The 12,668-nt window shown below is 38.9% G+C and overlaps 1 protein-coding gene across 1 annotated transcript in view; it reads right to left on the reverse strand.

Annotated features, from left to right (window-relative positions):
• PHKA1 (phosphorylase kinase regulatory subunit alpha 1) overlaps nt 1-12,668 on the reverse strand; it is a 129,029-nt gene that overhangs the window by 2,673 nt on the left and 113,688 nt on the right. Inside the window, exons 28-30 of the mRNA XM_002831804.5 lie at nt 12,029-12,199; nt 2,974-3,027; nt 896-1,096 (exon numbers count right to left, since the gene is read on the reverse strand). Coding sequence (XP_002831850.3) covers nt 896-1,096; nt 2,974-3,027; nt 12,029-12,199 — 426 coding nt within the window. The remainder of the gene's footprint in view (nt 1-895; nt 1,097-2,973; nt 3,028-12,028; nt 12,200-12,668) is intronic.

The following is a 12,668-nucleotide window of genomic DNA, read 5'->3' on the forward strand; positions in this document are numbered from 1 at the left end:
CACAAATCACCCTAGTAGAGCTTTGATCTGACTCCTAGTACTACTAATTTCAGCTTGTATTCTTTTATCCTGCATTTGATCATGATTTCTTTCTAAGGCGACTTAATTCAAATAGACTAAGTTTTCTGAGGCTAGAGGTCTATGCCTAAAAGGGAACACATTTTTAGATACATGGACTGACAGCAATCCATAATTTTTAAAATTAGAATCGTCCTAGAAAGCCCTGGATACTTTTCTTTTGCATCTCCTCCCAGTGGCTAACAGAATGAAAACACCTATTATATGTTTTGAAAATTTTCTTACTGCCAACAGTGCCTGTCCTTCACTTATGTGCTCCTACTGTTAATACAGGCAACATCTGGGACACTTTCAATAGTTTGTATTTTTGAATGTGGATAATTTCCTGGAAGAAGATTTATTAAGAAAATAAGAAAAATGTAGGAATAAAAGTTTCACTTTCTTATTTTCCTATAGGTGAGTAGCAAAAGCAAAGTAAAACTAAAACCAAATCTCTTTTCCTTAATAGTTCAGAAAGGATATGCCATCCAATAGTTTCTTATTAAGTCCTTAAAGCTACAAAAAGCATTGTGATCAGAAATTTGAAATATGATGCTAATGGTATGCTTCAGCGCCTTTCAGGGAAAAGCATAAAGCCTCCTGAGTTCCAGGCAAATTTACCCTCTAACACAAACCAAAAACACATGGTGAAAGACAGAGGTCTTCCTGCAGCCTACTTCTTTTGCAAACAGAGCTCAGAGCCGCTACAAAGGGGGCCCAGAAAAGAAGTATGAGGAAGAGGGCACAAAAAAGTGACCGTGGCTCCTCAAAGACCTCTGAATGTCATCAGGTTAGAGTAAAAACATTTCTCTATTGAGAAAACAACAGGTTTGCCTACCTGTTCTTGAAGGAACAAATCATTGGCAATATGCACTATTTTTTCCACAGCAATGATGCTTCCGATGCTATGAATTTCAATATCTGCCAGCATGGTGAGGACAAGGATGGCTTCAACCAGCAGCTGGCGGTACTCTGGCTGAGGTACACGGTTCAGGACAGACTCCACATGAACAGAGAATTTAATCTCACCTGGAGTCATCTGTGATAGAGAAAAAGAAAATCACTTCCTAAGAGTCCATCATCCAAGAAACATCATCACCTGCTCTGAAAGGCAGTAAAAACACTGTAGCCATGAGCATTGATTCAGCCCCCTTCAAAATAACTGAGTGAGTAAACTGCTTCAATCTTTTCGGAGGGCAATCTGGCAAAGCATAACAAGAGCTATAAGAGTGTCCATGCCCTCTAACCCATAATCCTATTTCTGAGAGTTCATCCTAAGATAGTAATTCAAAAGAGGAAGAAAGCTCCATATAGAGGAGTACTTATAGTAGCTTTAGTCACAAGTGTAAAACTAGAGGTAACCTAAACATGGGAATGGCATACCATGGCATAGCAACTTCATGAGTTTTTATATGACTGTTTATTAAAATCTGATGACTGTAAATAAAGGAAAAACTGAGGTAAAACTTAAAATTGTATGTATAATACATAAAAATTAGAATTATGTAAAACATCCATATACTATTAGATTAAAAAGGGCATTAAGAAATGTAAAGTTATTTTGGGGTGAAGGGGATTGAGAAGTATGCTTTGGTAAACTTGTATTGAGTATATCCTCTAGGGAGGCAATGTAGATTTGGAGTATAAAGACTTGGGTTCAAGTCTTATCTTTGTTAGTTACTAGTTATACAACCTTAGACAATTAATCTCTAAATTTGTTTCCTTATCCATAAATTAGGAATGATAATCCCTTCTTTACCTATTTTACATAACGGTGTTTAAGACCAAATTTAAAAATGGAAGGGGAACATCACACTCTGGGGACTGTTGTGGGGTGGGGGGAGGGAGGAGGGATAGCTTTAGGAGATACACCTAATGCTAAATGACGAGTTAATGGGTGCAGCACACCAGCATGGCACATGTACACATATGTAACTAACCTGCACATTGTGCACATGTACCCTAAAACTTAAAGTATAATAATAATAAAATAAAATAAAATAAAATAAAAATCAATCAATCAATCAATAAAAATGTAAAAATAATGTTTGAAGACTCTTAAAGGTACTATTCAGGTATGTATTATTGATTATATGAACATTTCACTCTTGCGTAAAAGTAGAGAAAGGACAAATGTGGGACATGGCATTCTTGATTAGAGAAAAGGCCTGTAGGCAATAGTGAAGCCCTGAAGCACAACATTAGCTTTCTGTACCTGTCCCCCAAGATGCTATCTGCAACAACCCCAGCATTTTTGAGAACTTTCTACTATTGAATCTTACTATTTCAATCATGCTAACACTAGCTCCTTTGTTGACTCTGTGTAAAAGCTAGTTTTTATAATTTCTGTATAATTTGGACAAAAAGGAAAATATAAAAGCATCTGATAATCTATGTCTGTGGTCCATGGTAATATTTTCCAACCATGGTTATATGTCAGAATCATTCTACAGGTTAAAAAAAATACAGATGCTCACGTCCCATCCCTGGAGATTCTAATCCACTAAATTGGAAATTGGAACCCAGGTTACCCCAACATATAATTGTAGCTAACAACCACTGGTTTATGTTCTAATGGTCTACAAACATCCTACTAGAGAAAGGTGGGAATGTGAAGGACGGGAGACATGAGAAGCCATGCATTCATAGATTTTGATCCCTCTGCCTTGTCTAACAACACTCACATAAGCCAGCCTAACTTAATCAACCATTAAAAGAATTTGTTTTCATATAAAGTAATCCATACTTATATAATATTCTCTTTCAATTAAAAAAATTCTCTTTTCTTCAAATGCATTTCATGTTCAGTTGTTTCATAAAAGCATAGATCTGTCACTTTGAAAAGTAAGTGATCACTGGGATACTTTAGCCAGAAAAGTTATCAGTCACATAAATGTGCAAGAAAGAGACTCTTACCTCTCTAGTGGTAGAAGAAGGAAGGACAAACCCTTCCACAGAAAGTCCGTGACACTGCAAAACAGAAAAAAAACCGTATCACCAAAAACCATATCACCAAGAATAGACAAACAACGGGGAGGCTATAAGGAGACACTGTATTTCTAAGTGTGCCTCATGTGGTATATGCTGAGTAATCACAGACTAGCAAGGGGCTCTGCAGTCCAAGCGCCCTTGCCATGGGGTTGTGATTCCTAAGTGCCAAGATGCAGGATTGGACTATAGGAGAACTAAGGTTCATCCTCTACTTAGGGAAATGGAATGAGTAGGAAAGCTCTATCTTTTGGGATAGACTAGTCCCAAATATTCAGAGACTATCTGGAAAGATATCATACTAGTTCGCATGGCCATCACAAACAGGCCTTGGAAAACAATTTTAGGCCATAGGAAAAAACTCAAGACATGCATTTATTTATTTACTTATTTTTTAGTGAGCAAAAGTTTTCTTTTTTTTTTAATCCTTGTTTTTTTTTATTATTATACTTTAAGTACTAGGGTACATGTGCACAACATGCAGTTTTGTTACTTATGTATACATGTGCCATGTGGGTGTACTGCACCCGTTAACTCATCATTTACATTAGGTATATCTCCTAATGCTCTCCCTCCCCACTCCCCCTACCCCATGACAGGCCCCGGTGTGTGATGTTCCCTATCCTGTGTCCAAGTGTTCCCATTGTTCAATTCCCACCTATGAGTGAGAACACGCGGTGTTTGGTTTTCTGTCCTTGCGATAGTTTGGTGAGCAAAATTTTATTTACACACTGTATCCATAAGCAGATACATATATTCTTATACAATTAGTTTCGAAAAATGTGTAAGAAATTACTATAATTTGTTAATAAACGAAAACACATATTAAAATCAAGGGATTTTAGATAATTCATTTTGTGGTGTTCTCAGTACAAATGGTGCACACCTGATTTGAAACATATAAAAAGTATAAACTACAGCAGTCCAAAATGCAAGTATTAATTTCATGGCACTCCAACAGATATAAAATTTGTTTAACTCAACATGTATGCTTTTCACAAAATTCTATAAGAATTTTTCATCTGTGGATGTAGAGTTTGGATCACTTTTCAGAAATGGCAAGTATGCATTTTGCCATGTTATGATTGACTAATAAAAAAGATGTTTATAAAAAACCTTGGGTCTCCATTCCAAGATGGCCAAATAGGAACAGCTCCAGTCTGCAGCTCCCAGTGTGATCAATGTAGAAGACAGGTGATTTTTGCATTTCCAACTGAGGTAACTGGTTCGTCTCATTAGGACTGGTTGGATGGTGGGTGCAGCCCACAGAGGGCGAGCCAAAACAGGGTGGGGCATCACCTCACCCGGGAAGCGCAAGGGGTTGGGGGATTTCCCTTTCCTAGCCGAGGGAAGCCGTGACAGACTGTACTTGGAAAATCAAGACACTCCCACCCAAATACTGCACTTTTCCAGTGGTCTTAGCAAATAGCACACCAGGAGATTATATCCCACGCCTGGCTCGCCAGGTCCCATGCCCACACAGCCTTGCCCACTGCTAGCGCAGCAGTCTGAGATCAAACTGCAAGGCAGCAGCCTGGCTGGTGGAGGGGTGTCCGCCATTGCTGAGGCGTGAGTAGGTAAACAAAGCTGCCTGGGAAGCTCGAACTGGGTGGAGCCCACCTCAGCTCAGCAAGGCCTGTTGCCTCTGTACATTCCACTTCTCAGGGTAGGGAATAGCTGAACAAAAGGCAGCAGAAACTTCTGCAGACTTGAACGTCCCTGTCTGACAGCTCTCAAGAGAGCAGTGGTTCTCCCAGCACAGTGTTTGAGCTCTGAGAAAGGACAGACTGCCTCCTCAAGTAGGTCCCTAACCCCGTGTAGCTTAACTGGGAGACACCTCCTACTAGGGGCCGAATGACACCACACACAGGCAGGTGCCCCCTGAGACGAAGCTTCCAGAGGAAGGATCAGGCAGCAGTATTTGCTGTTCTGCAGCCTCTGCTGGTGATAACCAGGCAAAGAGGGTCTGGAGTGGACCTCCAGCAAACTCCAACAGACCTGCAGCTGAGAGACCTGACTGCAAGAAGGAAAACTAACAAACAGAAAGGAATAGCATCAACATAAACAGAAAGGACATCCACACCAAAACTCCATCGGTAGGTCACCAACATCAAAGACCAAAGGTAGATAAAACCATAAAGATGGGGAGAAACCAGAGCAGAAAAGCTGAAAATTCTAAAACCCAGAGCGCCTCTTCTCCTCCAAAGGATCGCAGCTCCTCCAGCAATGGAACAAAGCTGGATGGAGAATGACTTTGACAAGCTGACAGAAGTAGGCTTCAGAAGGTTGGTAACAACAAACTTCTCTGAGCTAAAGGAGGATTTTGAACCCATCACAAGGAAGCTAAAAACCTTGAAAAAAGATTAGATGAATGGCTAACTAGAATAAACAGTGTAGAGAAGAACTTAAGTGACCTGATGGAGCTGAAAACCACGGCACGAGAACTACGTGATGCACGCACAAGCTTCAGTAGCCAATTCAATCAAGCGGAAGAAAGGATATCAGTGACTGAAGATTGAATTAATGAAATAAAGCGAGAAGAGAAGTGTGGAGAAAAAAGGGTAAAAAGAAACGAACAAAGCCTCCAAGAAATATGGGACTATGTGAAAAGACCAAACCTACGTTTGATTGGTGTACCTGAAAGTGACGGGGAGAATGGAACCAAGTTGGAAAACACTCTGCAGGATATTATCCAGGAGAACTTCCCCAAACTAGCAAGGCAGGCCAACATTCAAATTTGGGAAATAAAGAGAACACCACAAAGATACTTCTCAAAAAGAGCAACACCAAGACACATAATTGTCAGATTCACCCAGGTTGAAATGAAGGAAAAAAATGTTAAGGGCAGCCAGAGAAAAAGGTTGGGTTACCCACAAAGGGAAACCCATCAAACTAAGAGCTGATCTCTCGGCAGAAACTCTACAAGCCAGAAGAGAGTGGGGGCCAATATTCAACATTCTCAAAGAAAAGAAATTTCAACCTAGAATTTCATATCCAGCCAAACTAAGCTTCCTAAGTGAAGGATAAATAAAATCCTTTACAGACAAGCAAATGCTGAGAGATTTTGTCACCACCAGGCCTGCCTTACAAGAGCTCCTGAAGGAAGCAATAAACATGGAAAGGAACAACCAGTACCAGCCACTGCAAAAACATGCCAAATTGTAAAGACTATCAATGTTAGGAAGAAACTGCATCAACTAACGAGCAAAATCACTAGCTAACATCATAATGACAGGATCAAATTCAAATGTAACAATATTAACCTTAATGTAAATGGGCTAAATGCCACAATTAAAAGACACAGACTGGCAAATTGGATAAAGACTCAAGACCCATCAGTGTGCTGTATTCAGGAAACCCATCTCACGTGCAAAGACACACATAGGCTCAAAATAAAGGGATGGAAGAAGATCTCCCAAGCAAATGGAAAGCAAAAAAAAGCAGGGGTTGCAATCGTATTATCTGATAAAACAGACTTTAAACCAACAAAGATCAAAAGAGACAAAGAAGGCCATTCCATAATGGTAAAGGGATCAATTCAACAAGAGCTAACTATCCTAATATATATGCACCCAATACAGGAGCACCCAGATTCATGAAGCAAGTCCTTAGAGACCTAGAAAGAGACTCAGACTCCCACACAATAATAATGGGAGACTTTAACACCCCACTGTCAATATTAGACACATCAACGAGACAGAAGGTTAACAAGGATATCCAGGACTTGAACTCAGCTCTGCACCAAGCACACCTAATAGACATCTACAGAACTCTCCACCCCAAACCAACGGAATATACATTCTTGTCAGCACCACATGGCACTTGTTCTAAAATTGACCACATAGTTGGAAGTAAAGCATTTCTCAGCAAATGTAAAAGAACAGAAATCACAACAAACTGTCTCTCAGACCACAGTCCAATCAGATTAGAACTCAGGATTAATAAACTAACTCAATACTGCACAACTGCATGGAAACTGAACAACCTGCTCCTGAACGAATACTGGGTACATAACGAAATGAAGGCAGAAATAAAGGTGTTCTTTGAAACCAATGAGAACAAAGACACAACATACCAGAATCTCTGGGACACATTCAAAGCAGTGTGTACAGGGAGCAGAAAAGATCTAAAATTGACACCCTAACATCACAATTAAAACGACTAGAGAAGCAAGAGCAAACAAATTCAAAAGCTAGCGGAAGGTAAGAAATAACTAAGATCAGAGCAGAATTAAAGGAGACAGAGACACAAAAAATCCTTCAAAAGATCAATGAATCCAGGAGCTGGTTTTTTGAAAAGATCAACAAAATTAATAGACCGCTAGCAACACTAATAAAGAAGAAAAGAGAGAAGAATCAAATAGACACAATAAAAAATGATAAAGGGGATATCACCACCGATCCCACAGAAATACAAAATACCATCAGAGAATACTATAAACACCTCTATGCAAATAAACTGGAAAATCTAGAAGAAATGGATAAATTCCTGGACACACACACCCTCCCAAGACTAAACCAGGAAGAAACTGAATCTCTGAATTGACCAATAACAGGTTCTGAAATTGAGGCAATAATTAATAGCCTACCAACCAAAAAAAGTCCAGGACCAGATGGATTCACAGCCGAATTCTACCAGAGGTACAAAGAGGAGCTGGTGCCATTCCTTCTGAAACTATTCCAATCAATAGAAAAAGAGGGAATCCTCTCTAACTCAGTTTATGAGGCCAGCATCATCCTGATACCAAAGCCTGGCAGAGACATAACAAAAAAAGAGAATGTTAGACCAATATCCCTGATGAACATCAACGGGAAAATCCTCAGTAAAATACTGGCAAACCGAATCCAGCAGCACATCAAAAAGTTTATCAACCACGATCGAGTCGGCTTCATCCCTGGGATGCAAGGCTGCTTCAACATATGCAAATCAATAAAAGTAATCCATCGCATAAACAGAACCATCGACAAAAACCACATGATTATCTCGATAGATGCAGAAAAGGCCTTTGACAAAATTCAAAAGCACTTCATGCTAAAAACTCTCGATAAACTAGGTATTGATGGAACATATCTCAAATTAATAAGAGCTATTTAAGACAAACCCACAGCCAATATCATACTGAATGGGCAAAAATTGGAAGCATTGCCTTTGAAAACTGGCACAACACAGGGACACCCTCTCTCACTATTCCTATTCAACATAGTGTTGGAAGTTCTGGCCAGGGCAATCAGACAAGAGAAAGAAATAAAGGGTATTCAATTAGGAAAAGAGGAAGTCAAATTGTCCCTGTTTGCACATGACATAATTGTATATTTAGAAAACCCCATCGTCTCAGCCCAAAATCTCCTTAAGCTGATAAGCAACTTCAGCAAAGTCTCAGGATACAAAATCAATGTGCAAAAATCACAAGCATTCCCATACACCAATAATAAACAGAGATCCAAATCATGAGTGAACTTTCATTCACAATTGCTACAAAGAGAATAAAATACCTAGGAATCCAACGTACAAGGGATGTGAAGGACCTCTTCAAGGAGAACTACAAACCACTGCTCAAGGAAATAAGAGAGGACACACACAAATGGAAGAACATTCCATGCTCATGGATAGGAAGAATCAATATCATGAAAATGGCCATACTGCTGAAGATAATTTATAGATTCAATGCCATCCCCATCAAGCTACCAATGACTTTCTTCACAGAATTGGAAAAAAACTACTTTAAAGTTCATATGGAACCAAAAAAGAGCCCGCATTGCCAAGTCAATCCTAGGAAAAAGAACAAAGCTGGAGGCATCATGCTACCTGACTTCAAACTATACTACAAGGCTACAGTAACCAAAACAGCATGGTACTGGTACCAAAACAGAGATATAGACCAATGGAACAGAAGAGAGGCCTCAGAAATAACACTAAACACCTACAACCATCTGATCTTTGACAAACCTGACAAAAACAAGAAATGGGGAAAGGATTCCCTATTTAATAAATGGTGCTGGGAAAACTGGCTAGCCATATGTAGAAAGCTGAAACTGGATCCCTTCTTTACACTTCATACAAAAATTAATTCAAGACGGATTAAAGACTTAAATGTTAGACCTAAAACCATAAAAACCCTAGAAGAAAACCTAGGCAATAGGCATGTGCAAGGACTTCATGACTAAAACACCAAAAGCAATTGCAACAAAAGCCAAAATAGACAAATGGGATCTAATTAAACTAAAGAGCTTCTGCATAGCAAAGGAAACTACCATCAGAGTGCACAGGCAACCTACAGAATGGGAGAAAATTTTTGCAACCTACCCATCTGACAAATGGCTAATATCCAGAATCTATAAAGAATTTAAACAAATTTACAAGAAAAAAACAAACAACCCCATCAAAAAATGGGCAAAGGATATGAACAGACACTTCTCAAAAGAAGACATTTATGCAGCCAACAGACACGTGAAAAAATGCTCATCATCACTGGTCATCACAGAAATGCAAATCAAAACCACAATGAGATACCATCTCACACCAGTTAGAATGGTGATCATTAAAAAGTCAGGAAACAACAAATGCTGGAGCGGATGTGGAGAAATAGGAGCGCTTTTACACTGTTGGTGGGAGTGTAAACTAGTTCAACCATTGTGGAAGACAGTGTGGTGATTCCTCAAGGACCTAGAGCTAGAAATACCATTTGACCCAGCAATCCCATTACTAGGTATATACCCAAAGCATTATAAATCATGCTACTATAAAGATACATGCACATGTATGTTTATTGCGGCACTATTCACAATAGCAAAGACTTGGAACCAATGCAAATGCCCATCAATGATAGACTAGATTAAGAAAATGTGGCACATATATACCATGGAATACTATGCAGCCATAAAAAAGCATGAGTTCATGTCCTTTGCAGGGACATAGATGAAGCTGGAAACCATCATTCTGAGCAAACTATCACAAGGACAAAAAACCAAACACCACATGTTCTCACTCATAGGTGGGAATTGAACAATGAGAACACTTGGTCACAGTGTGGGGAACATCACACACCAGGACTGTCGTGGGGTGGGGGGCGAGAGGAGAGATAGCACTGGGAGAAATACCTAATGTAAATGACGGGTTGATGGGTGCAGTGGGCCAGCATGGCACATGTATACCTATGTAATGAGCCTGCACATTGTGCTCATGTACCCTAGAACTTAAAGTATAATTAAAAAAAAAAAAGAAGAAAAAACCTTTCCAGAATTTAAAGAGTATTTACACAAATCAAATTTGTCATTCCTAGCACACCAATACTTTTAGAATTTTAAAGTCATTTATAGAATTGGCTATTGTTCCATATACAGTAGTCAACAAAACTATCTGTTACTGGGTATAACTCTAAATATCTTTATAACAATGCTTTCAGAAATGCCAATTTTAATTACTATACATTGCATGTTGTATATGGGAGATATTGGTTTATGAATGATTTAAAACAATATATTTTCATTTAAATTTTAAGTGCTTTTCTTTGAACATAAAGTCTTTTTTTTTTTTACTATTATTATTATTATACTTCAGGTTTTATCGTAGATGTGCACAATGTGCAGGTAAGTTACATATGTATACATGTGCCATGCAGGTGCGCTGCACCCACTAACTGAGCAGGGTAAGAGTATTTATGAAGGGATGGGATGCTTAGCTAGAAAATGTAGTAACAGTACATGTCCGATAAATGCATGTCTTGATTTCATTTTCAAATTAAGACTTTATGTTCTACATATACCTAATGCTAGAACATAAAGTCTTAATTTGAAAATGAAATCAAGACATGCATTTATTGGACATGTACTGTTACTACATTTTCTAGCTAAGCATCCCATCCCTTCATAAATACTCTTACACTGCCCTTGTTTTTCCACAGTACTTACCATCTCTTAACATTCTAGATACTTTGCTTATTTACTGTTTATTATTTATAATTTGTTCCTCCCTAGCAGAATATAAGTTCAAGGAGAATGAAGATTATTGTCTGTTTTGTTCTTTGCTGTATGAGCACATAGAACATTGCCATAATCCATGCATAACTGAAGAGATAAAATAATATTTGTCACCATTGTGCTATAGAAGTTAGCTGCAAAAAAAGCAAGTTATCAGTACTCTTTAAAAGGAAGATTGCCGGAGCCCATAGTCTGAGGAATCAACTTTTACCTTTCCAAAAGATCACCTGATTCTGTCCTTGGAAGAATATCAGTGCCCAAAGGGGAAAAAACATAACTAAAGGGTTTAAGTCCTGGATGGTGATCTTCAGGTCCTTATTAAAGCCAATGATGCAGAAAGTGGCACCTAAGAGACTATGAATGAGACCTATGCTGAGCATAATAGTGTTCTCGGCCCTCTAAAACTGTCACCACCATAATAGTGTGGCATGCCCTTAAATTTCTTTGGCCAAATAGGCCTTCAAAAGAAAAATAAATATTGGTCACATCAAAGAGTCTCCGAACTATTACCATCATTATGACTTGGCATTTATTTAGTAGTTTTCATCCAAGAAAAAATATGGGTAATAACTCCTAACGCAAACTCCCCAAGTACTGCATTTGTTTTACTCTACTGATACTTGGTTATGAATAGCACTTTGCTACAAATAACATTTACAACCCTCCACAGCTACAAAGAAAGTTAGCTCTTTAGTAACAAATTCATTTGATTAGCAGCAAATGTATCACAGTGTCCAACTATGGCCAGAAGCAGAGAAGTGATGATTTTAAAAGTCTAATTTAGAAACAAGACTATGGCAACAATAATAGAAAGAGACTAAATTATTAATAATGCCACAATAACAAATCAACTGTTTCATTTTTATGTTTTCTTCTTGGTTTTGTCTATCTGAGTTATGATTTTTATATAATTGCAGTGATTATATTACAGTCATGTCATATCTCTGCCAAGGAGACTGAGAATTTCAAGGGGGAAAAATGAGACATCGACAATGTATTATGCTCACCTTCTGCAAAACTTTCCATACTTTTTGGTAAAATCCAACTGGAACTCTATTCAGTGCCCCATCCAGCCTTCTTCGGCGTTGCCATTGACCTTGACGACTATCTTTAGATGACTGGTGATCATATGCACTAGGAAAGGACCCACTACTTGGAGTCATAGAGGTTCCAGGTGACTTGGAAGAGGAGAGGAAAGACATAAATCAAAAGTTATCTCTGTTTCTATGATGAAGTCTTTGAACTTTTTTTTTTTTTTTTTTTTTTTTTGAGACGGAGTCTTGCTCTGTCGCCCAGGCTGGAGTGCAGTGGCGTGGCACAATCTCGGCTCACTGCAAGCTCTGCCTCCCGGGTTCATACCATTCTCCTGCCTCAGCCTCCCGAGTAGCTAGGACTACAGGCGCCCGCCACCACGCCCGGCTAATTTTTTGTATTTTTAGTAGAGATGGGGTTTCACCGTGTTAGCCAGGATGGTCTTGATCTCCTGACCTCGTGATCCGCCCTCCTGGGCCTCCCAAAGTGCTGGGATTACAGGCGTGAGCCACCACGCCCAGCCCAAGTCTTTGAACTTTATAGTGAACAATAAACATACTCTGCAGAATTATAAACCAAATATTAAGTGAAGCAGCCAAGACAAAGAGGTTATAG

This window comes from Pongo abelii, chromosome X (assembly GCF_028885655.2).
Source record: "Pongo abelii isolate AG06213 chromosome X, NHGRI_mPonAbe1-v2.0_pri, whole genome shotgun sequence".
NCBI lineage: Eukaryota > Metazoa > Chordata > Mammalia > Primates > Hominidae > Pongo > Pongo abelii.